At 37.0% G+C, this 23,792-nt stretch overlaps 1 protein-coding gene across 1 annotated transcript in view; it reads left to right on the forward strand.

Moving 5' to 3' along the window:
• DACH2 (dachshund family transcription factor 2) overlaps positions 1–23,792 on the forward strand; it is a 152,176-nt gene that overhangs the window by 76,794 nt on the left and 51,590 nt on the right. Inside the window, exons 3-6 of the mRNA XM_019471137.1 lie at positions 2,594–2,749; positions 5,568–5,740; positions 17,374–17,509; positions 19,419–19,499. Of these exons, the coding sequence (XP_019326682.1) occupies positions 2,594–2,749; positions 5,568–5,740; positions 17,374–17,509; positions 19,419–19,499 (546 nt within the window). The remainder of the gene's footprint in view (positions 1–2,593; positions 2,750–5,567; positions 5,741–17,373; positions 17,510–19,418; positions 19,500–23,792) is intronic.

A 23,792-nucleotide genomic window follows, 5' to 3' on the forward strand; every position in this document is an offset into this window, starting at 1 on the left:
TAACCATACTGCCCTTATAAAACTCTTCACAATTGAACAGTTCTAGGTAAGAAGTAGTTCTAATGATTATTTTCTTTTTAAGAGACTTGCTACTACATAGTATATGCAGTCCAGATTAAGTGATGAAGCTGTTATCTATGTGGTGTACTGCAGACTACAAGATACATTTCATTTAACGTGCACTTTTATTATACATCATACACTCAGCAGTATTTTTTTTCTTTCTCTAAGGAGAAGTGATAGGGAATGTAAGAATACAGGGATGGTCTGCAGAGATAAGTGTATTGCAATTTATTCTTGTGTTGCTGGCACTGAATGCTGGAGCAGATTTACAAGTGGAATTTGCAGGAAGAAAGTTATTATTGTCCCCAGGTGTAAGGAAAACTGGTCCAGTGATTTGGACTGTAAGGCATAATTTAAATTCGGTTTCCTGTTCCATTGCAGGTTTCCTGTATCTCCTTAAGCAAGTCACTTCTCTTCGCAGTACAATTCTCCATCTGTAAAATAAGAATAATTGTACTTTCCTGTGGAATGTGCAACAGTTGTAAAGCTGGGCACAGAAAGCTGGTAGGGCACTCTGATACTACAGCTTCAGGGCCACAGAAGTGTGGTGGGTAGATGCACGAGGCTTTGGAAAGACGAGAGAAACTTCCAGAAATAAGTAAATGAGCTAAGAGTTTAGACCATCTGTGCCTGGGGTTGGAAGTATTGGAGAACAAACAGGGTGAGGAATAATTTTACATGAAGAGTGCGGTTTTTTCTCTTCGTTCAAAGGTCTCTGACAAACTGTCTTGTGCACAGTTTTCCTGGCCACTGCCCTGATAACGTGAAGTATGTACGAAATCTATTTCTAAGCAAAAAATTCATGCCGAGGTACATGTCATATGTGGTTTTTGAGGAAGAAGAAGGTGTGAATGTTAAACTCAAATTTACTGAAAAAAACATATGGAGAAAAATAAAACTCATTTGGTAAAATCAAATGCTAAACATTTCCTCAGAAAATCTTTTTTAAATTGCACATTTAACTTGAGAAATACTTTACCGGATAATACCACCTCTGTTTCACAATAGTCAGAATGAACAACTTCTATACTAAGTATCAGTCAAATGTTATTTGAAAAGCTGATATACAGTATATTAAGTAACAAAGATGCTGACACAGCCTTAACTGTGGTGGTTCTAATTACTGCACTATGCCATGTTATATTATATCACATGGCATAACTTAGTGTATCTTTCTTTGTCAATGTATTACTCATCATTTTACAAATTACAAATCTTTTATAGGAAGGTAATTCATACTTGGACATAGTGCTAAAATGATGGAGTGATTTCCTTTTTTCTTAATCATTGATCTTTCAAACTTTTTCATTTAGCCATATTAATCATGTTTATTAGCTAAGTGTTATCATAAAGAATGGAATTTTTCTGTTACTTTCATATTCAATTAAAATGTGTTTTCCTTGCTGCTTCTATCTGCTGCATCACAGTAATCTATTTACTTATTCTAATTGAAATTCTTGTTCATAAATTCAAAACAAAGTCAATACTGCAGTTACACATTTTCATAACAATCTAATTGAAAACATGGGGCGTACCTGAGAAGGGAGTGTACTTAAAATACCTTTTTACTCCAGAAATGTTCAATCTAACTTTTTTAAGGTGGTTTCTTTTGTGGACCAGATGTATTTCAGAATTCACTAACATAGTCTACTTAACTGCTGTTTAAAAGGAACGTGTTGTTACTCAAATGTGTACGTGTAATACTGAAGAAAACTACAATCTGTAAAATTGCTGCAGAACACCCTCTCTTCGGAAGACCAAACAGATACTCTAGACCAAACACGAGTGCTTAGTTTGCTATACTGTGCTTTTGTTGTAGACAGTAATTACTGCGCATAATAGATATCTGGACTCTCTACATTTAAATTCCTGAAAACCGATGATTTCCAAGCCCAACCTAATGCCCGGCTTGTTTAACCTAGCAAAGTGAAGTGTTTCACTTAGGACATCCCCCGGATCAAACCCAGCAGTGGAGGAAGAGCTATTTAAGCTCAGAGGTAACATAGCAGCAGGTTGAATTGTTGTAACCTGTTCAGGAATGAATTTAAGCTAGAATGGTAGTGAGCACTGGAGTGAATAGCGGAGCAACTCTCCAGTAGGATTAACGGAGGTGAGAGACCTGACGAGCCCGAGGATGGACACCGATTAGTCTCTGGCAGGGACTGGGTGGCCTGATTCCCTGTGATAGCAGGAGACTGTGATTCAGTGTCTCACATGTTCCCTTTCTGCCTTATTTACTTAATTGTGACTGATGTTTACTTGGATGATTTTATCCTTAAACATTTTGCTTTTCCTGTTTCCAGAAACTAGTGTTATGAAGGTAGATGATGCTGAAAGTTTCTAATCATATATTTTGCCTGATGCGTATTTATTATTTTATTAGAAAAAATTTCAGGTGTAGGTTTCAGGTGCTGTGTTTGTGCTAGGTGCTTAGCTATGGTAAAGAGTATTAGCTCGTTGCTAACCAAGCACAATGTCTTTTAAAGAAAAGTATATGCCCTTTATGGTTTGTTTCTACCCTGTTTTGCAGGTGGGAGTGAATCCTCCTGGGATAAAGACAAGCTTCAGTCTCCCATTACAACAGGATCACAGCACAGCATTGGTCATCCCACACTGTCAGGGCAGTCGAGCCTTGGAAGTGCGCACCCACTCAGTCCTCTCCAGCAGAATCACCTGCTCACCAACAGTACGTACTGTGCTCTTACGGTAAAAATAAAAAGTACATGGAGCCCTGCTTGGAGGCTGGGCTTGCACTCCTTCCCAGCCTCCTGGAGGTGGGGGAAATGGATGGGAGACACATGAGCGACAGGAGGGTCAGTCCTCCCGCTGTCTGCTGCACTTGTACATCATGTCCAAGCCACCCACTGGGAGACAGCCGCCCTCTTTGAATAGTCACCCACTGCTGGGTTAGGGACTGTCAGTCCTTAATTGACATTTCCATGGCCTGGACTGAAGGGAAAAATAACCATAAAGTTGCTTAAAATTTTAGTTATATGAGAAAATTCTCTTCCAGGTGAAAATGCTGACCACTAAACAAAAATGTGAGAGCCAGGAATAAATGCAGAATGTCTATTTAAAAGCAGGCAGAAGCAATCCCTCTGCCTTGTTTTGCCTTGTACCTGCTAGGTGTGGCAAGGTCATCCATTGAAGCCAGCTATCCGAAGCAACTGGAATAAAATGACACAGCTAAAGTTTGGATTTGGAACTTAAAGCTTGCTTCAAACCCATCTCTTTTCCTTCCCTTAGGAAGGGGGCAGGTGGGAAGCCAGCAGTTCCTTTTCTCCTTTGCACCCAAGGGAAAGTTATTCCAAGAAAGATGTTCAGGATTAATATTTGAAAAATTAGTGAGGAGTAAAGTTAATTCTAACAGATGATGATGGGTGAAGACTGCAAATCTCACTGTTTCTGAATTCTTGTTATTTGTTTAAGCTCTTCATCCTCAAAGTTTTGAAAGTTGATTTTTGGTGTTAGTTTTAATGGATGAATGACATCTCTGGCTCCTTACACAATTTTAGGAGCAGATAGTTCGGAACTAGGAATGTAGGGCCCCAGACTTGAACAAATCAAAGCTGTTGAAATGACTCCTACAACATGGGTCTGCTTTGTTCATGGGAAGGTATGGACCTGAGCATTTTGGGTTAAGTTTCAGCAGTTAAGAATCACCAGATCACAGGACTCAAATTCACTGTAGTTTATCCTTTCATTTTATATTCTTGCATAATTCAATACCTGTATATATTTTACATACCGGAATACTGTGTTCTTTGCTGTTAAAGAAAACTTTAAAGATATTTTCCAGTAGATTTTGTAGTAGGCAAACGTCTATAGGCTATTAAAGGGTTTATTCAATGTCAGACATTATGTCCAATGATTTGCAAGTGTAGGATATATTTTCTTCATAGTCCTCTGAAATGTTTGACGGATTGTGTCTTAAAACTGGTGATGTGCTGTTAAATTCTGTTTGTAGTTTGCATTTAGTTTGCATGTCAATTGGACTTTAAGTAGACATACAACTCAGTGTGGCCAGATGGTGTCTGGGAGTTTTGGAACTCTATAGAGTATGAGGAAAGATTATTGGGCTGTTAAGGGAGATATGCAGGGGAACAAAGGCTTATGGATGTAAGCACTGAAGGGGATTGTCAATATGGTTTAAAGTGAAGGGAGATGTATGTGGGCTTTGCTTATTACCTATCATAATTAATATTGGCATGGATCATCATATAAAATACATAGTGAATCATAAGACATCACAGGTGTTGATCATGATATACTCAAGCTAAACAGAAATAGTGTGGGAGCTCAGAATATATGCAATTCTGCCTTCCGTGGTGGGCGCAGTGGTGTTTTTGTATTGCTATAGTCAAATTGTATTGGAATAACATAAGCTATATCAGTCAATGATATTTTTTATTGTGGGTTCTGTCATACACCAAAATGGTGACTGGCTGCCTCATTAAAATAGTTAAGATAGAGTCAAAGGTTAAAAAACTTTTAGAAATAATTAATGTGAATAGCATATGGTTATGACTAGCTATATGATTATGTTATATACTACTTGTACCTGAATTGTTTAATGAGGATTTCTAATGTAAATTTCATTTAGAAAAATGATAAGACATTTTGTATGGCAGAATGAGTCCTATTTTTTCTGAAAAAAGGATTTTGGATGCCCCCAAATAGCTATCTCCAAGTGGTCTCTCTAAAGAATTCTTAAATGCAACATAACCTGAAACAATTTTTTCAGTGAATTGATCTCTTGGTCTTGCTTTCCATTGTAGTCATTACTAAATACAACAAGTAATACACGTGCTGAAATAGATATTAATGAAACACGAGAATCCAATTCTTGCTAGCAGTAACATCATGTTTTTGGCAATGTCAAGATCTGCAGGTTGGTCCAAATGAATTTCATACCTTCTTAAATTGTTTTATATGCATAGCAGAAGACAATTTAAAGTGACTTTTTGGAAATTAAAACCTCTGGCAACAATTTTAACCTCTCATTACATGTTCCAGTTCACAGACCTTCTGTATGGTAGTTCAGTAGTGTCTATAGCCCAACCCACGGCTTCCTGTATTCAAGAAATAGTCCTAATATAAAAATCTAGTCTCAGATTGCTGTGTATGTGAACTAATAATAGTAAGAGGATTTGGTAGGAGTTTATTGTCAGCTAAAATGGAAAAACATGCAAATATCTGCATGTTTTGTGTTGTTTTCTTTATTGCTCTTAATAAAGAGATCACTGAACTTACGCACTGTTGTATATTCATTTTGCTAATATTGTGTTACTTTACAGCTGTATGTTTCTTTCCCTAATACAAACCATACAGCCTTTTCTGGAATACAAAGACAATTATTCCCTATGTAACATCAAAATTATTAACACATCATAATTTTGAGTTTGTCTAGTCAATGTTCCAGTAGAATATAGACTCTAAAAATTAAGGTGTTGGGTTATAAAATGAGGGACTGACACATATAACCTGCCCATGCTCTCTTTTAGGGATAGACCTGCCATTTATGATGATGCCCCACCCTCTGCTTCCCGTCAGCCTACCTCCCGCTTCGGTTGCAATGGCAATGAATCAGATGAACCACCTCAATACAATAGCTAACATGGCTGCAGCAGCCCAAATGCACAGTCCTCTTTCCAGGGCAGGGGCCTCTGTTATAAAGGTAAGAGTCATCTATGAGACTTAAAAAAAATAGCTTTTTTGGCTAACAAAAACATTTACAGTGACTTTCTTAAGGAAGATAACTAAGAGGCAATGAGCTTGTACTGCCTGTAACACACCTGGTCTGCTGTTCCTGATAGTGCTTCAGTCTGAGGAAATGCCCACGAGTACAGTCAAGAAGTTAAGATGCTCTGCTCTATCTTCAAATCTGTAATGTAATTAAAAACAGATACTAACACTCACTAGAGGCTAGGGGAATAAGCAGTGCTGCATCTGTTAAAGCTCAAAAGCTATTCTAAAATGTTGTTTAAAATCAAACTTAATGTTATACTTAAAAGAAAATGCTTTAGAACATAACAGGAACTCTGGTGTGGTGCAATTCTAGAACAGGTTAATAGAGAAAATCATCAGAAGTACCTTAGTGAGTACAGTCTCTGGTAGTCACACCTAAATTTCTTTCCGGCTGGATAAAACGTGTTTATACTTTTAAAAGGTTTCTGATAGTCTCTTCCGAGCAGGTTGTTCAGAAAATTTCATGCCTGTGTTGAGAGGTGAAGTCCTGCCACACACTAAACAATATATTGAGACAAGAAATTTTCAAAGTAGAAAGATACAGGATCAGTGCATGTGAAGGATTGGTGCTGTGGGATTCTCTAAAACACAGTGTGTCCTCTTCTTATTGAGCAAAAATGAAAGGTCTTATCACTAACTTGTGTGTGCATTTGCATGCACGTGCATGTTTCTTGCTGACAAAATAAAATTTTGTCAACTTTGAAAGGTAGTTATTTTAGTCTATTTTTCTTTGTTTTTAAATATTTGAGTAAATAGAGCTATCTGTTCTGGAAAGTACGTCGTCTTATTTTGATATTTATGCTCATTTACACTCATATGTCCCCATCATTCTAGAATCCCAAAGTTCTGAGTTGCTGTACTCTATTAATTTTCACTGATTTGCTGAACTTCATCTCTTGTCTCTTTATTGTAAAACATCTTCATTATAAAATATCATTATTCTATCATTGAGAAAGTTACTGTTGCCAATATTACAGGCCAATTGTGAGAATAAATTAGGTAGGATTGTGTTGTACTTTCTATTGTCACAGCTTGCCACTGCAGGAAATTTTGTTTCTACATCAAGCAGGGAAAGAAACTAGTAGTACACAACCACACGTTTATTTTTCATACCTGTATTTACTGATACCAACATACTTTCAAGGAAGAAAGCAAATCTCTTTTGTCACATTACAGTAGCATAAAATACTACATGTCTCTGTTGCTGAGGTTCTGGACGTCTTCGTTTTTCTTCTGATCTTCTTCCTGGCCCTGAGCATCTCCAAACTTACCTCAGGTTGTTTTTCTTCTTTACTGAGGGTTCACTTCCAATTTAGGGCAAATGTTGTTCTTAATACTTCGATTTTGTTTACATTTTGTTTCCTTGGATTCTGGGAGGCTGATAAAATTCAGGGGGGGCGTTCCCCAGTTAGAGACTATTTAGGATTAAGATCTATAAACACTTCTCCTTATAATCAGTGTATATGCACGGTTGTTGACTGGGTGGGGGAAACATGATATCTCTGATGTCCAACTGTCTATTAGTTAATGCAAGTCACTGAATTGTTAGAAAGTAATTGAGGTTCCATTCGTTTCACTCAGTAACCTTTTCTTCAACTGTTCAGAGACCTCTTGAGAAAACCATAATTTAAATACAGCAGTGGAATATTTGTAGCAGCAAGTAGACTGCATAAGCTTTGATTATATTTTAAATGCTATCAGTATGTCAAAATGAAGATTAAGTATGTATTTGTAAACAATGCTAGTTCTTTGTAATATAAACTACAGTTTTTGCAGGCAGTTAGGTTTAAGGATGCTCTTTAGCAGGCCCTTGCTGATGCTAGTTACTCATTTACATCTATTTTTTTCCCCAACACCTGCACTAGAGGATACACAATATCTCTACAGCAACAGTAGGTCTCACCAGCACTCTAGTGGGAATTATTTCCTCTACGTGATGTAGAGGAAAATACACCAGTAGCTAATGTGACAGAGGTAAAGTGTGCAGCCATTGCTGTGTTACTCTCACCTGTCAAGTGATGCTGCATTTTTTTCTCGTTTGTTCTGAGTGCTGAAACTGTACATAAATTTTATTACAGACAGCGTGAGGCTCCTTTTGTCCTTTCCTTCCCTTATGTACCGTCATCTAGCTCTGAATGACGATCAGTTAAGATGAAATCCTTGTACAAAATGAAACATGTAAAAGAAAAGCATTGCTGCTGTTGTTATCTGTCAGCAGTATTACTTCTATTATATGACATTATTTAAGTGCATTTAATAAGTACAAAAAATGACTAGTTTTAGATAGACTGCAATTCTAGCATCATGACGTTACTTAAAATGGGAGAAATTAATCGAATATATTGTCTATCATAATTTCCATACTCTGATGACTAAAATACCACTTGGCCTGTTTTCTGTAGGTGTGAGAATCAGCTGCTTTATAAAGGTTTTGAATGAAGTCATTCTGCTTTTTATATCACATTTGCCATTTAGAAATAAGCTGTTCTACCAAGATATGCATGATCAGCAAAGTTAACATTTAGTGCTCCAGAAAGAAATGTCATAACTATGAAACTTGATTTCTTCCTGACAGGAACACTATAAATTAGGCAGGCACAATGGCCAGGCTCACAAAACCTTCTTAGCCATCTATAATACGATCTGATGTGATTATAGCAGCACCCGCTAGCAGTGCTGTAGCTACGGTTCTGACAGTGCCTCTGTAATAAATCCAGTCTTTCAGGGATTTACTGCACAGCTAAGAGCTTGCTCCATTTGAAACTTGGCTCAAATGGTTCTGAAGAATCTGTATAACTGGGGGTGTCATATGGCAAAAACAAAATTTGGCAGCAACACTGACTTCACCACCCTCTCTTTTCTCCCTCTTGCGTCTACTCTCCTGTTAGTGGGGTTTTTTTCCAGAGCTATTCTTCAGCTGGATGAACTCTGCAATCCAGTTACTGGCCTAGGTGTAAAATGCTTTGCCAGCCTGGTCTTGAGGACCAGTCTGGGGGGGAACTTAGCTGAAGTGCACTTGAATCATGGTGTAGGCTAGAAACAGTAGTGAATAAATGCAGTAGTTTACTGTCATCCAGTAATTTTGCTCCTGAAACTTGGAAAAATCTACTCAGTAATGATATTTTCAGGTCTTCAGAAGCAAAGTTTGGATGGGCCCTTTATACAAAAGAGAGAGGATTTTTCACTGAAGTTTACAGAACAACTGAACTCCAGAGAGCAATAACTACATAATGTTAAGATTTTTATTTTACAGTGCACCTAAAATGAATGTGACTATTAATACACATTCACATATTATATTACGTGCGTATTATACAGTTTATCATAAAGGAGCTGTTAAGATGTATGCTGAGAACACAAATTGAATAGAATGCTGAAAGCACACCTAAATTTTAACAGATCATTTAAATTAAATTGGGTCCAAAGGATTTGAGACCTCACAGCATATAACGTGGACAGCAAATACACGAAGAGGTGTCACAGCAAAAATGGCAGTGGCTCTTCTATTCATTGACAGTGCTTTTGAACCTCAGAATCAGACCGTGCCCATGTAACAACTCTCTGTCCATAGTGGAATGAGGCCTCAAGCTCCGGATCCTCAAGCTATGTACATCGGGAGTGTTAAGGTAGTGTCATCAAGCCTAAAGTCTCGGTTTATACAGATTAAGCCAGAAGGGGCTTATATGACTAAAAAAACATACTAGCTTACACCCAACAGGTGGGGAGCAGGTGGAGGGGAGGTTTAGGGTTAGGAAAGTATAAGGAGGGCTGGCAAGAGCCAAGTTTCTGGAGCTGTAACTATGCGAGTCTTTGTATATTCACTGAAAGGCCACTTCCCTAGATGTCCTTTGAAACAGGTTGGTGGGAGATACTGTGGTTAGGGTGGGCTTGAAATTGTGGGAGCCGAATCCAAACCAGGGGCCTTTTTTGTCTTACATATCAAAGGAGTACTGAGAGTAATGAGGCAAATTTTTATCCCAGAGATTTGAGAGGCTCTTTTGCCCTTTTCCCCCAGTTTTTCCTTGCTTCTTGTTCTATTCACCCCACATATTTTGCACTTTCCTTGCTCCTTTTGCTCATGTCTCACCCTTCCTCCTCCATCTCTCCTCCTTGTTGTTCTCTCTCCCTTTCCTTCTGGCTCTCTAACAACCTCTTCTGAGCCGCTGAGAGATGTGCTTCTCCTGAGTAGGAGTATTTCTGCAAATTGGTTTCCTGCTGTCCATTTTTGTTCTATCATCATTCCTTCATGCTTGTTGTATTCCTATTTTTCTCTTATTCTTTTTTCTCTTATTCTTTCTGCTCTTATCCAGGTCCCAATTAGGAATAAGTGGCATATTTTTTGAATGCAGCTGGAAAACCCAGAGAAAATAAGTTAAAATATAATAGAAATGCCTTGTTTAAAAAAAAAAAAAAAGGTCAAAATAAAGCATTTCTATTTTTGTATTTGAAATCATATTTCTTTCAGAATTTCACCCCAATGTACTTAAGAAACAAACCAAAACCCACCCAATTCCCGCCTCCCCCCGCCCAAAAGAAACCAAAAAAGGGACATTTTAGATGAAACTAATTGTTTTGTTTTGGTAGAGAAACTGAAATCTTGTACTCACATCAACTCTACACAATTTCTGTCTGAATATTTTGGTCTACTGATAAACAGAACAAAGCATTATTTGTACAGTGTGATCTAGACATGCAGTAGATTTTTGAGTCTCCTTTTCTTTGTGTTCTGTTCTTCTCCTGATTTTGTGGGATTGTTAAAGCATTTGTAAAGGATGTATATGACATGATTTTAAATTCCCTAAAGAGAATACAGATGGGCTGTGTAATTATTGCTGAGAGGTGCTATTTTCTGTGTGCTGTACAACTCACATTCATAATATTTACCTGACAGCCAGAAAAATGTGGCCATCTCAGAATACTCTGAAACAATTCTTCTCAGTATGAAAACATTTCTTGTTACAGAATTTATAACATTTAATTTCATATCTGTCTGTGCATTCAATTCATACTGAATTGTTTTCAGAACATTACAAGATTTATAAAATAAAACTTCCATAAAATTTCTGTTATTTTTCTCATTATTAGATTTATTCTGTCCTGTTTCATAGCATGTGTTCATTGCTGGCAGCTTATTGCTGAAATGGGTACTAGAATATTTTAGGGGAGTGACAGGTGAGACAGAGTAGTTTAAGTTTGCTTCTTAGAAGGCTAATTTTTTTGGCTGTATCTGTAGCAAAGGAGAAGCGAGTGTGCAGTTGTATATCTTTTTATTCACTGATACAGAGAAACTACTATGCTGGGAGATGTTCAGGTCCCTACAAATTGCATTAAATATCCTTCTCATATGTCCTCCTTTGAAGGGAGGCATATCCTTCTCCCTGCAAGGCCAGTAATGCCTTGCTCGTTAACACCGAGACACCTAGTTGCTAGGTTAAAGAATAAGCAATGAATACTTATTTTAAACTTGCCAGTGGGAAAAAATACAGTAAGAAGCAAGTACATCTCTTTTCTGCAAGGCTTGCACGGGGATATTGTTAGGCCAAGCACATACTAGCTTTTAGTTCTGGCTCAGATCTTTTTAGTATCGGCTTAGTCATTTGCATTTGTACTTAATAACTAATATAGCTATAAGGTAGATTAGATATAGCATTATCATCATTAGTCCTGGGAGTGCCTTTCGTTCATTCAGTAGCAGCACTGGGTGAAACAATTCATAGGAGGGGTACAAGTAGAAAGTTTGCGCTGCAAGATCCTTTCCAATTTTAGTCAATATTATACTTTCAGATTCAAAGTAAAATGTAAAGGTAAAATCTTAATTATACGAGTGAAGGTTGCCGTAGTTTTCACAGTGACTGCTAATTTAAGAAATGGTGAAGAAGGAAGCTCTTGTTTGGCTGTTTACCAATGCCATCTGATTAGCTGCGGTTTTCTGTTTGGCTGAGCAGCTGGCAATTAATGAATTGATAGGAAGTAGTCACGAGGTAATGGAATTAGCAAGTGAACATCTGGTATTAAAAATCAGTAAACGTAGAAGAGTTTTTATGATTTCTTAAATTTGGTGGGAAAATAATTGCCAGTTGACTACAACCGAAACAACTATATGTACAAAGTGAAAAAAATTGCATTTTAAATGGCAAAGTACGTATTTTAAGTGAATGACTTCCCAATACACTGCAAAAGATGAATGGGATCCAGCTGGCTTTCAGACATACAGATCCTTTCTTAGTTTTTAGACCAGCTGTTTACCTTGTTCATCTCCAGTGCTTAGAGCAATTGGAGATACTATAGCTCAGAAGACCAACAAGTCATACTCCTTGTGTATGCCCATTTCCAGGCTGAGATGATTCAAAATATAAACCTAACCACTGTTCTTTTGCCCAGAAACAGGAACTCTAACCATCGTATTTCTTGTAGGCCACTGTCCGGCATCGTTTCAGATTTAGCACAGCTCCTGCTTACTGTGTCAGGATTATTCTTTTTCTTTGAAAAGCCTAAATGCCAATTATGTATTGCTTTTCTCGATAATGCATTAGTTAAGGACTGTAAACTTTAGAACACTATTAAAAATGTACTTGTTACTAGAATTCAAATAGTATCAGCTAAGGTCAATTGGAAAGAAATATGTGTCTTAGTATTAACTAAAAAAAAAAAAAAGTGTTAGCAATTCAATTCTTTGCTAACTGAAATGGTGTTAACTTTTCTTATTCTTCTCTCTTACTGAAGATGGAATTCAGCCAGGGAGATAGAAGCAGTGATATCACAGGCATGAAACTGTGGAGGTTTTGGATAGGAGGTAAGGAGGTCTGCAGCCAGTCTGCTGACTGCTCCTGGCTTCACAGACCCCTCCAGAGAAATGAAACTCTGGTTTCTAGGAATTTTTTTAACTGTGTAGTCCATTTTGAGAATCTGCATGGTGATTTGGCAAGCACTGGGAGATCGAGGTATGGCGCAATAAACATTCCAGTGGGGAACTAGTGTGCAAATTAATGTTGGAAAATTTGTTCTGCCAGAGCCTATGAACTCTCTGTTTTTCCAACATGGTCATCAGCTCTGAATCTTTCTTACAATAGTTGAAAACTAGTCTAGACCTAAAGACAGTAAATCCCCATTTTTCCTTCCTCTCCATTTCATTAGCAAAGTGTGGTGAATTCCAGCTCTTCTGCCACTGCAGAGCCCTGTAGAGTACAGAAGCAGCACCTCAATTAAATATGAAATATCAAGATAAATGTCTGAATAAAATATCTAGGACTCAGACAAACTTCCAAAACCTGCTTGTCAGCAGTGAAATGCCATTAAATCCTCTAGGAACTTATTAATAGATTAACATTTGGAAGAGTAATTACAGCTAGATTAGAACTAAGAATAGGAAGAGTAAACAGCTAGATTAGAACTAAGAATAAAGAAAAATAAAGGAAAATCCAGCAGCATCGTTTCTCTAAACTCTTGACACAAAATGAAGATCAATACCATAAGAAAATCAGAGGTGAGGAATTAAGGTCAAGATGATTATGTCAAAAAAAGGTAAGCTGTTCATATATATTTAAAATAAAACTAGCGTGGATGCAACTGTTATGTAGTGTTTCATATTATTTGTGTGGAATAATACCTCACGGGGATAGAAAAGGGATACTGAGGTGAAATCAAGGATGTATGTGGAAATTGGATGAGTTGATGACTTCAGTGCCGTTAACCTAAATCACAACTAAAATTAACAATGTCAAGCTTTGTAGCTACATTTTCTGAGCCAAAGCAAGACACTGATCTTTAGTGAGACAGAAATATATTACCCTCAAAAAGGATTAAATACTGCAAAAGTCTTTTTTGAGAATTTATGTTACAGCTGTGTAAAGGGAAGAGATAAGATAAAGTAGGTATTGTAGTTAGATAAATAGGTGAGATCTTGAGAAATGTTTTCATTTTACATAAAATTCTCACAATCTGTAAATTTTATATATATAATTCATTACATTATAACCTGGAATATGAATCTTGCAAATTTATGAAATAGGAAGAAATACAAATGGAGAAAATATGACTTTATTTAGAAATGCTTCTCTATTACTGTGAGCGTACCTACTGTAGAACCAGGCTGCACAGCAGTGTGCCGCTGGGAACTGAGCTATTTTCAAGAGGGAAAAAACAAAAATATATGAAAAGTAACAAGGTTGTAAAAAACATAGGTGACAAATAAAATGAAGTCATCAATGTGTAAAAAAAAAAGTTAAGGTTTTAGATCTGCAATTTTCCTATTTAAATGCCTTCATTGATTTGTTACAAATACTGTTAACCCTGTGTTTGGAAAATGGTGAGGACATTATCACTTGTGTTCTCATTTGTAATAAAATAGATTAACTTGCTGTGAAATTTTAACTAGGCTGAGACACAACAGTAGCTACCTAATGAACCAGAGCACATTGCTGTTAAGTAGCTAAATAGATGCATACTGATTACAGGACTGAAAAATGGATCTGTTTACTTGCAAAAAAAGAGTCTGTTCATAGTGTTATTCATTATCGTAGGGGAAATTCAGCATTACGTTTCCACACAAATGTTTAGAAGTAGACAATTTCTCGATCCATACGCAGTCTTAGATGATGGTACTCTATCCTCATTTGTAGTACATATGATACAGGGAAAATTTCAGCTCCTTTGTTGCTTGTGGGGAAAAACGTATCTTCCCTGTATATGTAAATTTTTGTAACTGGTAAGACGTTAGATGACATAATCAACTAATTCTCTCAGAAAGTGATTCACTGTGTGATTAAGAATGACATTATTATCTGACACTTTTATTTCTGCCTGAACATTTCAAACCAAGGCCCTGAGTTTGAAGGCAAATTACTTGAAGCAGAGATTATTTTATAGCAAGAGACAATGGGAAATGCAGTTACCAGAAGGAACTCAAATACTTTGCTTTTCCAAATCATCAGCTTTTGAATTACTCAAATAACTCCCATTTAAGATGACATATATGGCTGTTTGTGTGATATCTAAGTGTTAATTCATAGTCATATTTGTTCATAGGTTTTTTTGCAGAACAGTTGGCGTGTCCTCTCCTTGGCTCTTCATTTTCATGGTTGCAATAGACAATGAAATTTACTTAAACCATGTACTCTTCTGTAAAAGTAATAACTTTTAAATGATATCTTAATTGTAAATTGGGTACTCTTTGTGGTAAAAAGAGAGGAAATAGTGCCTAAGAGGACTGTTAAAGCTGAAATCCAGGCAAATAAAATTACAGTCAGAGTTGTAGCCTGTTAGCGGTAACCTATTTAGAAGCTATTATTTACACAAAGGTAAAAGACACATAGTATTTATAAGCTCAGGATTGCATGTATATGATCCATCATTTATTTAGGAGAATACTTCTTGGGGTAAGAATGTGACTTTTAAAAGTAACTTAATAAGCAACACATCCACAGAGTAAGTCGTGACTCTTCTGCTCTTCCGCTCATCTCAGCAACCTCTAAAACCGCTCTTTCGGAGACCGAGAAGAAGAAAACACAGGAGACTTTAAGATCAGTGACTTCGACTTTTTTCCCCCAAGAATTTGAAAAGTTGTTTCTTTAAAACCATTCAGTTTTCAAAATTTTAAGAACTTGTGACTCAACATAATAGATTCATAACTGTTAAAACTTAATAAACATTTTTAATTAACATTCAAAAATACCGCAATTAAAAGTCTCCCTTTAAGATCTAGTAGTTATTGTATGTTCATTAAATAACAGATAATTAGTGAAAACAGATCCATTGAGGATTAACAGCTATGTAATAGATACACATCTGTTACATGATTTTGAGGCTCAGTTGTTATTTAATGTACAATAACTATCCTATTAAAAACACATTCAGTGCTACGTTTTCAGCTGGTGTGATTGGAATAGGCAAATGCCACCCGTGCCATTAGGAGGATCCAGTCTCACATTCCCTTTGCATCATTCTCAAATGTATCTGTAAATAGAAAGATGACTGTGGTTTAGAGAGATGGTTTTAATGGGTAACAGAATATTCTTAAAATGTCGATCTTACTGCCAGTGTTATTAATGAATTGCCTCAGTAGGTTATGAAGAGAAGCTATTATGCTAGCTATTTATAATGGAAAAACTATTAGAATCTACCGTTCTCTTCCTAAAGCTATATTATTGATTTAGGATACTGTCTAGCAAAAACTGCATAAAAAGTTCAGATGCTATTGAGTTTATTTTCAAAACCACGTGGTAAATTGCCACCAAGTAGCCAGATTGCATACTCCTAATGAAAAATATTTGAGAATAGGCTAGAAAGGCAGAAAAATTGCAAAGTTCCTTTGAGACAACTTCCCCAGATTACACTGTAATTGTGATTTTTAATGAGGTGGGGGCAAGAGGATCTCCCTTCTTAAAAAAAGAAAGTAATATTTCAGTTCTGAGTTTCCACAGGGAACAGCTGATTGCCAGGGATGAGGGCAACTCCAAAGATGCAGTTTCTGGAATTCTGTAAATTCAAGCATCTTCTTGTTAGTGTCTCTCCATTGGAACTACACTTTCAAGAACTTGTAATAAAGGATTTAAAACATAGAAGGGATTTTAAGATAAGACTATCTAGAGTATCTCAGGCCATGATCCTGTCCCTTTTAGAAGATTCTCATTTTTTTGTCGGACCTGGGAACAGGAATTTTGAATTAATTCAGAAAAATTACACGTGTGGAATCACAGGGTTGGAAGGGATCTGGAGTGGTCATATAATCTCTTGCCTTCCTCAAGGCAGGATGAATTATTACTTATGCCACGCTTGTCTAACTTGTTCCTAAAGATTTTTACTGATTAAAATTCCACGGCATCTTCAGGCAATCTGCAAGTATAGATACACAAAGCTGCAGAATTTCATTTTGCTAAATTTTTGTGATTTCTTATCCTTTCTCTTCTCCTTACCTAAAGTACTATGTATATTTAAATTAGATTTTAATATCAAAGTTTTGTGTGCAAATGTACACATAAGAATTTGCAAGCACATTCTTATTTTTGTTAGCCAGTGGTGCTTTTCATGCAAAAGTGAAGTTCTTACCAGTGCCACAGCTTTTAAAATTTGTCTGAGCGCTACTCTGAGAAGATATTGATGCAATTTATTCAGGTACAGGTTCTAGTGAGTTTACAAATTTGACTGCATTTAGTGACTATTTAGCCCAAATCTGAATCATTTATTTGAAATGTGACTCATATGTGGCAATTTTACTGTCTGTAGATTAAAAGTAGTTTGTGAAAACAACATGAAAGAACATTCTTTATGTTCCCATGTGTGAAAAAGTTAGAAAATAAGAAGTTACCAAGAAAAAAAAAGAAGAGGTGGCAAATGCTATGTCATGACACAAAGGATGAAAAGCTGTGCCCAGATACACTGCATGTAGAAGGCTATACTCTTTTTGGCTATAGAAGACTATACTGCTCTTTCGATGTAAATTCTGTTCACTATTTATCTCAGAAAGACCGTTTGTTACTGCTATTTTAGCCAACTTCATTTTTTCATTGAACTTCAGTGAAGTTCATGAATCAAATTGCACAGATCTTGTTTTATTTCTGTTTCAAGGAAAGGATTCAAGATAGCCCTTCTCCAGCTCCGTCTCTAGAAGACAGTCAGCGGCCTGGGAGCCACGCTTCCTCCCATCAGAGCAGCAGCGTGTCCAGCTCGCCGTCCCAGTTGGACAACACACCAGACAGAATTGGTTAGTGCTTTGCAGCCTCACACCCCTTCGCAGTTATTGACCTCAAGAATTTTAGAAGTTTGTTGAAGCAGATATTTCTTTGCTGGGAAACTCAGGAAAGCACTCACTTGCTAAAAACCCCCAGAAAGTTCATCGCTATAATTTATTAAGTTCATCACTATGCAGAGCTCAGGAAAGTTCATCGCTATAATTTGTTTTATTAAGTTCATCACTATGCAGAGCTCAGCCCCTCAGATTCATTCTGTGCCAGTATCCACCCATGCACAGAAGATATCACCCATTCTCTGGTACGACCAACGTCTCTTGCATGCTGGAGTAAGAAAGTGCGTCTGAAGGCACCTGGAATTGAAAAATAGCAAGATATCTTTTTCTTTGTATGTATGTCAGAAAAGTCATAGATCGTATGATGGCTTTTCCGTTCCAAAAATGACTTCATGCCCACACATTCCCTTATCAGCATGAGGCTGAGGGCTTTTTGATTTTTTTGGTCTCTCCACCACAGCTTTCACAGCCTGTGCGTTATCGATCTTGTGTTTAAAATGCTAATTCAGTCTAGAGGAAGTTTAGATCCTATTCCTGGTGCTTCCAAGAGGGATCTAGGGCAAGTCAATTAACATCTCTTCACGTCAGCGTATGTCAACACTGTTGTCTTCACAGTGACTGGAGCCTATGCAGGCATTGCTGAGCTAGATTTAAACTACAAAAACAGTGCAGTCCATGTAAGTCAGTGTAGACTTCACTCCCATCAAATAACTACTCAGCTGCTTGCTGGGATTTTGCAGTTTTGACTGTGGTCCCTGCAGCAGCACCACGGCACTACATAGCACAGTTGGCTCTACACAAACTAGTCAATGGAACCTGAACTACTTTGCCTAAACATATGCACACACAGGGCAGAGACTAGAAAGTAGATTCCCCTCAGCTTTTTCATATGTAAAATAGGGCTAGAAATATACAGGGCAAGAAATGTAACTTCCTATAGCAACAGTGAAAAAGGGACTTTTGTCCTCACTGTAGCTTTTGAAAGCTACCCTAACTTGTTTTATTAATAGTAGTAGCACACACTGCAAGCCTCTGGGCTCCAGAAATGACGCTGAAAGTTTTCTAAAGAAAACTAGGTTTTATTTACGTTGAACCAAACATTTCTCTGTGTTGAAGTCTAACGCTTACTGTTGTAAAGATATGTGTGTATACTTTGTATCTATATAAACATATATATTTTTACTTTTGCAATTTAAAAAAAAAAAGCTTTCCCTAAAACATGGCAATGAGGTTTTTAACAAGTGCCCTCACTGGAATAACTTTAAATTCTGTAATTAGTTGATTGCAGAGAAGGAAATGTTTTAATCAAATAAGAACAAAGAAAATAGGCATCCTGAAATCATAAACTTCACACCTCTCACTGATCTTGCAGGTGTTAAGTAAAGAATTTCTTTCAACACTACAGCATATTGGTTTTTTGCTGTCATCTACCCATTTGGGTTACTATCTGTCTACCTGTATTTTTTATTAAGCTTGCTGCTTTATAGATAATTACTTAAATCCTTAAATGTATTTTTCCCCAAAATGATTTCTGTGAAATACTTTCCTACTTAGTTAATTTGAACATTTCATAAGAAATCCCATTCATCTCAGTAGTAATTTGGGTTCTATCTTGGTATTTTGTTTAATCAACTTGAGCAAATTTGCTATTACTGCATGTTTTACTTGGCTCTAAGTGCTGAACTGGGACAGTGAAATGGTTGATTATGGACAATAAAAATGGTCAATTGCTTTAGAACTTACATAGTATAAATAAATGTTAAAATACCAAAATATTCACAAAGAGGAAATAGAATTTAATATTTTCCTCTCTTCTGACATTTTTTTACTAACAGTGTTACATAGCTGTGCACTCTGATTTTTTTAGCTATGCTGACCAACAGCAGGGAAGGAGAACTCATTGATCAAGAAACTGGGACCAGCCTAAAAAAAATACAAAAGGAGAAAGGTAAAATTACAGACCGTGTTCCATCTCAGGCATTTAATTACACTTACTACGTGTTTTATTCCTTTTTCTAGTATTCTGCATATGCAATGGCATAATATTATAAATTTAAGAGAGCTAAGTGCGTAATTGCAATGAATAATGTATCCAGTGAATTTACATGGCGTTCTCCTTAGGAAGTGTAAACAATCAGATCTTTGCTTCTCTCTGTTTATACAGTATGGGGCTAATATTTTGCCGATCTTTTGACTCAATTATTTATGAAGTTCCTAGCAAATATTTGATTAGTCACATGGTATTGTTTCTTTGCCTCCAGTGGATGTGTGTGCAGACTACTCTAATGCTGGTACGTAGGTGACGGAAATAAGCCATTTTTTGTGTCTAATAATATTACATTACTGCACAAGCGAGAGGCAGCAAGAGAAGAAGTGATGTTTGGCCTGTAGTGATTGTTCTGTAGGCAGGGAGGTGCCTTCTCTGCTCGTTCTCCCTGGAGTGACTGTTGGGTACTGGAGAAAGTGAATACGTTGGCGTATGCAGGTAAGCTCTGGGGAAGTGTTGTAGTGACAGAGAGCATGGGGCATCTGTGGCTGCACATCGAGGAAGAAGCCATTTTGTTTCCTTGCAAATATAACAAAAAAATAAATCATAGTAATAGGTGAGAGGTTTATTCTAGCAGTACGTACAGAAAGCACCATACAAAATGAGCGTCTGCAAAAAAAAGAAGATGGGATATAGTTAAAGAAATGAAAGAAAGCTGAAGGTAAGTGAATACTGGAAAAATACTGCAAAGGCATATACTGAGGGAGATATTAATGTTTCAGAGTGAAAAAGATGTGAAAGAAAAGAAAGAGAAGGAAGTGACCTGTTGTGGTTTAACCCTGGCTGACAACTAAGCCCCACACAGCTGCTCGCTCACTCCCCTCCAGGTGGGATGGGGAGGAGAATCAGAAGGGTAAAAGTGAGAAAACTCATGGGCTGAGATAAAGACAGTTTAATAGGTAAAGCAAAAGCCATGCACTCAAGCAAAGCAAAACAAGGAATTCATTCACTAGTTTCCATGGGCAGGCAGGTGTTCAGCTACCTCCAGGAAAGCAGGGCTCCATCACGCATAACGGTGACTTGGGAAGACAAACGCCATCACTCCAAACGTCTCCCCCTTCCTCCTTCTTCCCCCAGCTTTACATGCTCAGCATGACGTCATATGGTGTGGAATATCCCTTTGGTCAGTTGGGGTCAGCTGTCCCGCTGGCCGGGCAGTGTGAGAAGCAGAAAAGGTCTTGACTCTGTGTAAGCACTGCTCAGCAGTAACTAAAACTTCCCTGTGTTACCAACATTATTCTCATCCTAAATCCAAAACACAGCACTGTACCAGCTACTATGAAGAAAATTAACTCTATCCCAGCCAAAACCAGCACATGACTGAAAGAGGACGTAACATAAGCTAAATGTGCTTACCAGTCTACTGTAAATATGAACATTTTATCATAAATGAAAACACAAACTGATTTATATTTTGATTGAGGTGATTTTAGGCTGTCTGTAAACATCAGACAAACTAATACACCTTAGGCCTGCGTAAATGATTGCACTCTCTGGATTTAATGTATTTTCTGAGAAAACTAAAAAGGCAGGTATAGACCATTTTATGTGCTACTCAAGAGAAATTGGAGGCTCCATGTGCCCTGTGGTTCCAGAGTTACATAAAATTATTTGAGCAGATTCATGACTTTGTATGATCGGCTCTATTCCTTAGACATCTGTGACTGATCCAGTTATGGGTAGGAAGAGCCTAAAACTTCCTTCCTATATTTTATATTTTTGTACTCAACACTCTCTCCTCTTGAAAGCAGAAGAAGCTGTTTTCTATTCAGTGGTTTTTCTAGGCATTTAAGCACTTTCCTCATGAACCCCAAAAGAGCCCTTTTGTGCCATTCTGAGATAATTTTCTGTGTGGATCATCATGCTTAAATCCTTCCCTCTTGACTCCTGTTGGCATTTATGGACCAGCACCAAAGGCCAGACAGTTACCGACCATACCTTCATTCCTAAGATTAAAAAGTTACATTTCTGTAGTAATTACATAGGTGAGTATTTAATCTAAATCTGAAAGTGTACTTGATTTTAATTTTGTTGAACTGTGCAACGTTTCTTGCCACATGTTCAGTCATTTTTCAGAGAAACAATTCAATATCCTGTGGGGTTCGAAGATGCAAATCATGTAGTTATTGGTAGTAGCAGTCCTGTCACTCAGGACGGATGAAGGAAGGTACAGTTTAAGAATCAGAAAAGACAATTCAGAAATCCCAAAAAGCGTGAAAATAATTTAAACCCCACCACCTGTGAACCCAATTCCCAGGCCCCTGTGATCATTGAACATTCCTTGTAACATGTACGAACTCACAAAGATCTGATGCTAACATTTTGTGTACCATAATTCACCTTAAGATTAAAGTTGTGTAGGTTTATTCATTTCCTGGTCTATGTTTTTGCATAGTATTATCTTTCTTCAGTTGATTATATACTGGGAAATATGTCTTTATACATGTGTTACTTCTGCATGCACTTACAGGATTTTTTTTAGGATGAACTTAGTGTTCAGAGATTCACCCACATCAGAAAAAAGTGCTTCAAAATCATGAGACATTTTAAATTATCATTTTAAAGATAGAATAATGTTTCTGGTTTTTGACTTGGTCTGCACAGGTCAAGTTTTTCTCTGAAAATATGAGAATGAGAAATTATTTCTTTTTGTCAAGTAAAGATGTAATTTTCAAGTAATCCCACGGCTCCAGAACTGAAACCTTTTGATGACATTATAATGGGACAAATGCTGATATTTTAATGGCACCAACATTGTATATCCAACAATTCCAAGCTGATTTTGCATGTGGCAGTGGCAGACCTATATTACAGTGCCTATAGGAATCTCTGTTTTATAGGATACAAGCACCCAATAATTAATGGACTGCACCAGTAGGACAGAGTCAATATTCTGCTCCTGAAAATCCCCAGCCTCTGTGTGCTGGGCCTTTCTGTCACCCCATACAAGTGATGGTATTCCTCAATGATTTGTCTCGCTCCCATATAGATTCTTTGTTCCTAATACTATTATTATTCTCTTGTGTATAATTATTTTGGGCTCTGGTGCACCTCAAATATGTTGAATGTTTTTCATAGTCAGATGTGGACAGTCGCTGAAGAGTGTCATCTGTGCTGGGTTGCTCAGCAAAAAATATACGTGTAATTTGTATACAGAATGAGCTTTGTTTTTCAAAACCTGCCATTACTTTTACTAAGGCAAAATATATTTACCATGGAAAAGATTTTCAAAGTTATTAAGAAGGAATGTAGTTAAAATAAAAGTATCAACATTTATTAAGTATGACAAGTAAGCGGTTTATACAACCGTGGCAAACATATGTTTTCACATCTGTTTTGAGTAATATCATCATGATTTTAAAAATGATTTATAGCTCTGCAGGCCATAAAATGCCAGCTTTGCTGTACGTTGGACATTTTCAAGCAACAAAGAAATTATTGAAGGCATATATTGAACATGTTTTTCTGTTATACACCTTGACAAAACTTTACAAATCTGAGCACTCTGTAACAATTAAGATAGCAACAAATGAAAATTAAGTAACTAAAATCTATCAGTAGTACTACTTATGTGAAATCTTAGCATAAAACCCAATAAAAGTTACTGTAATTATTATAGGCAAATACTGTGATATCCCCCAGGATACACAATTTTTGTTTTCCATGTCCCATTTTTAGTGATCTCAGCACCAGACAAAGATGTGCCACTTTGTTCTCATCGAAGTAATTTCATGGTATTTAGGGCTGAATAGAATATAGCTTAACAGTTTTTCTTTGAAAGACAGTTAATATGTGGTTGTTCCAGTTATGTTGAACTGTTTGCATATGTCGGCGGGGCACAATTTAGAGAAGTAGCGGCTGGGGGGGGGGGGGGGGGGGAGGTTAGAGCCCAGTTACAGACCATACCTGTAAGCTTTTTGAAGGAGAAATGCCATTAAATCTCAATTACTCCACATCCTTTCATCATCTTTTTAGGAAGTATGGTCAGGCTTAACATTAGAGGACAACACAGTGAAACATCTTTATAGGTCTGCAGTTTCATTTTTTTTTACGAAATACAGTATTATATTTTTGTCAAATATCTTCAACCATTATGGCGCACAAGAGTTTTGCCTGTGCATCCGTCTCAGGGTGTGAGTGAAAACCATATGAAGAGTAATCTGTTCTTTATTTTGAAATTGCTAGTGAAAGGAA

This window comes from Aptenodytes forsteri, unplaced genomic scaffold, assembly GCF_000699145.1.
Source record: "Aptenodytes forsteri isolate BGI_AS27 unplaced genomic scaffold, ASM69914v1 Scaffold225, whole genome shotgun sequence".
NCBI lineage: Eukaryota > Metazoa > Chordata > Aves > Sphenisciformes > Spheniscidae > Aptenodytes > Aptenodytes forsteri.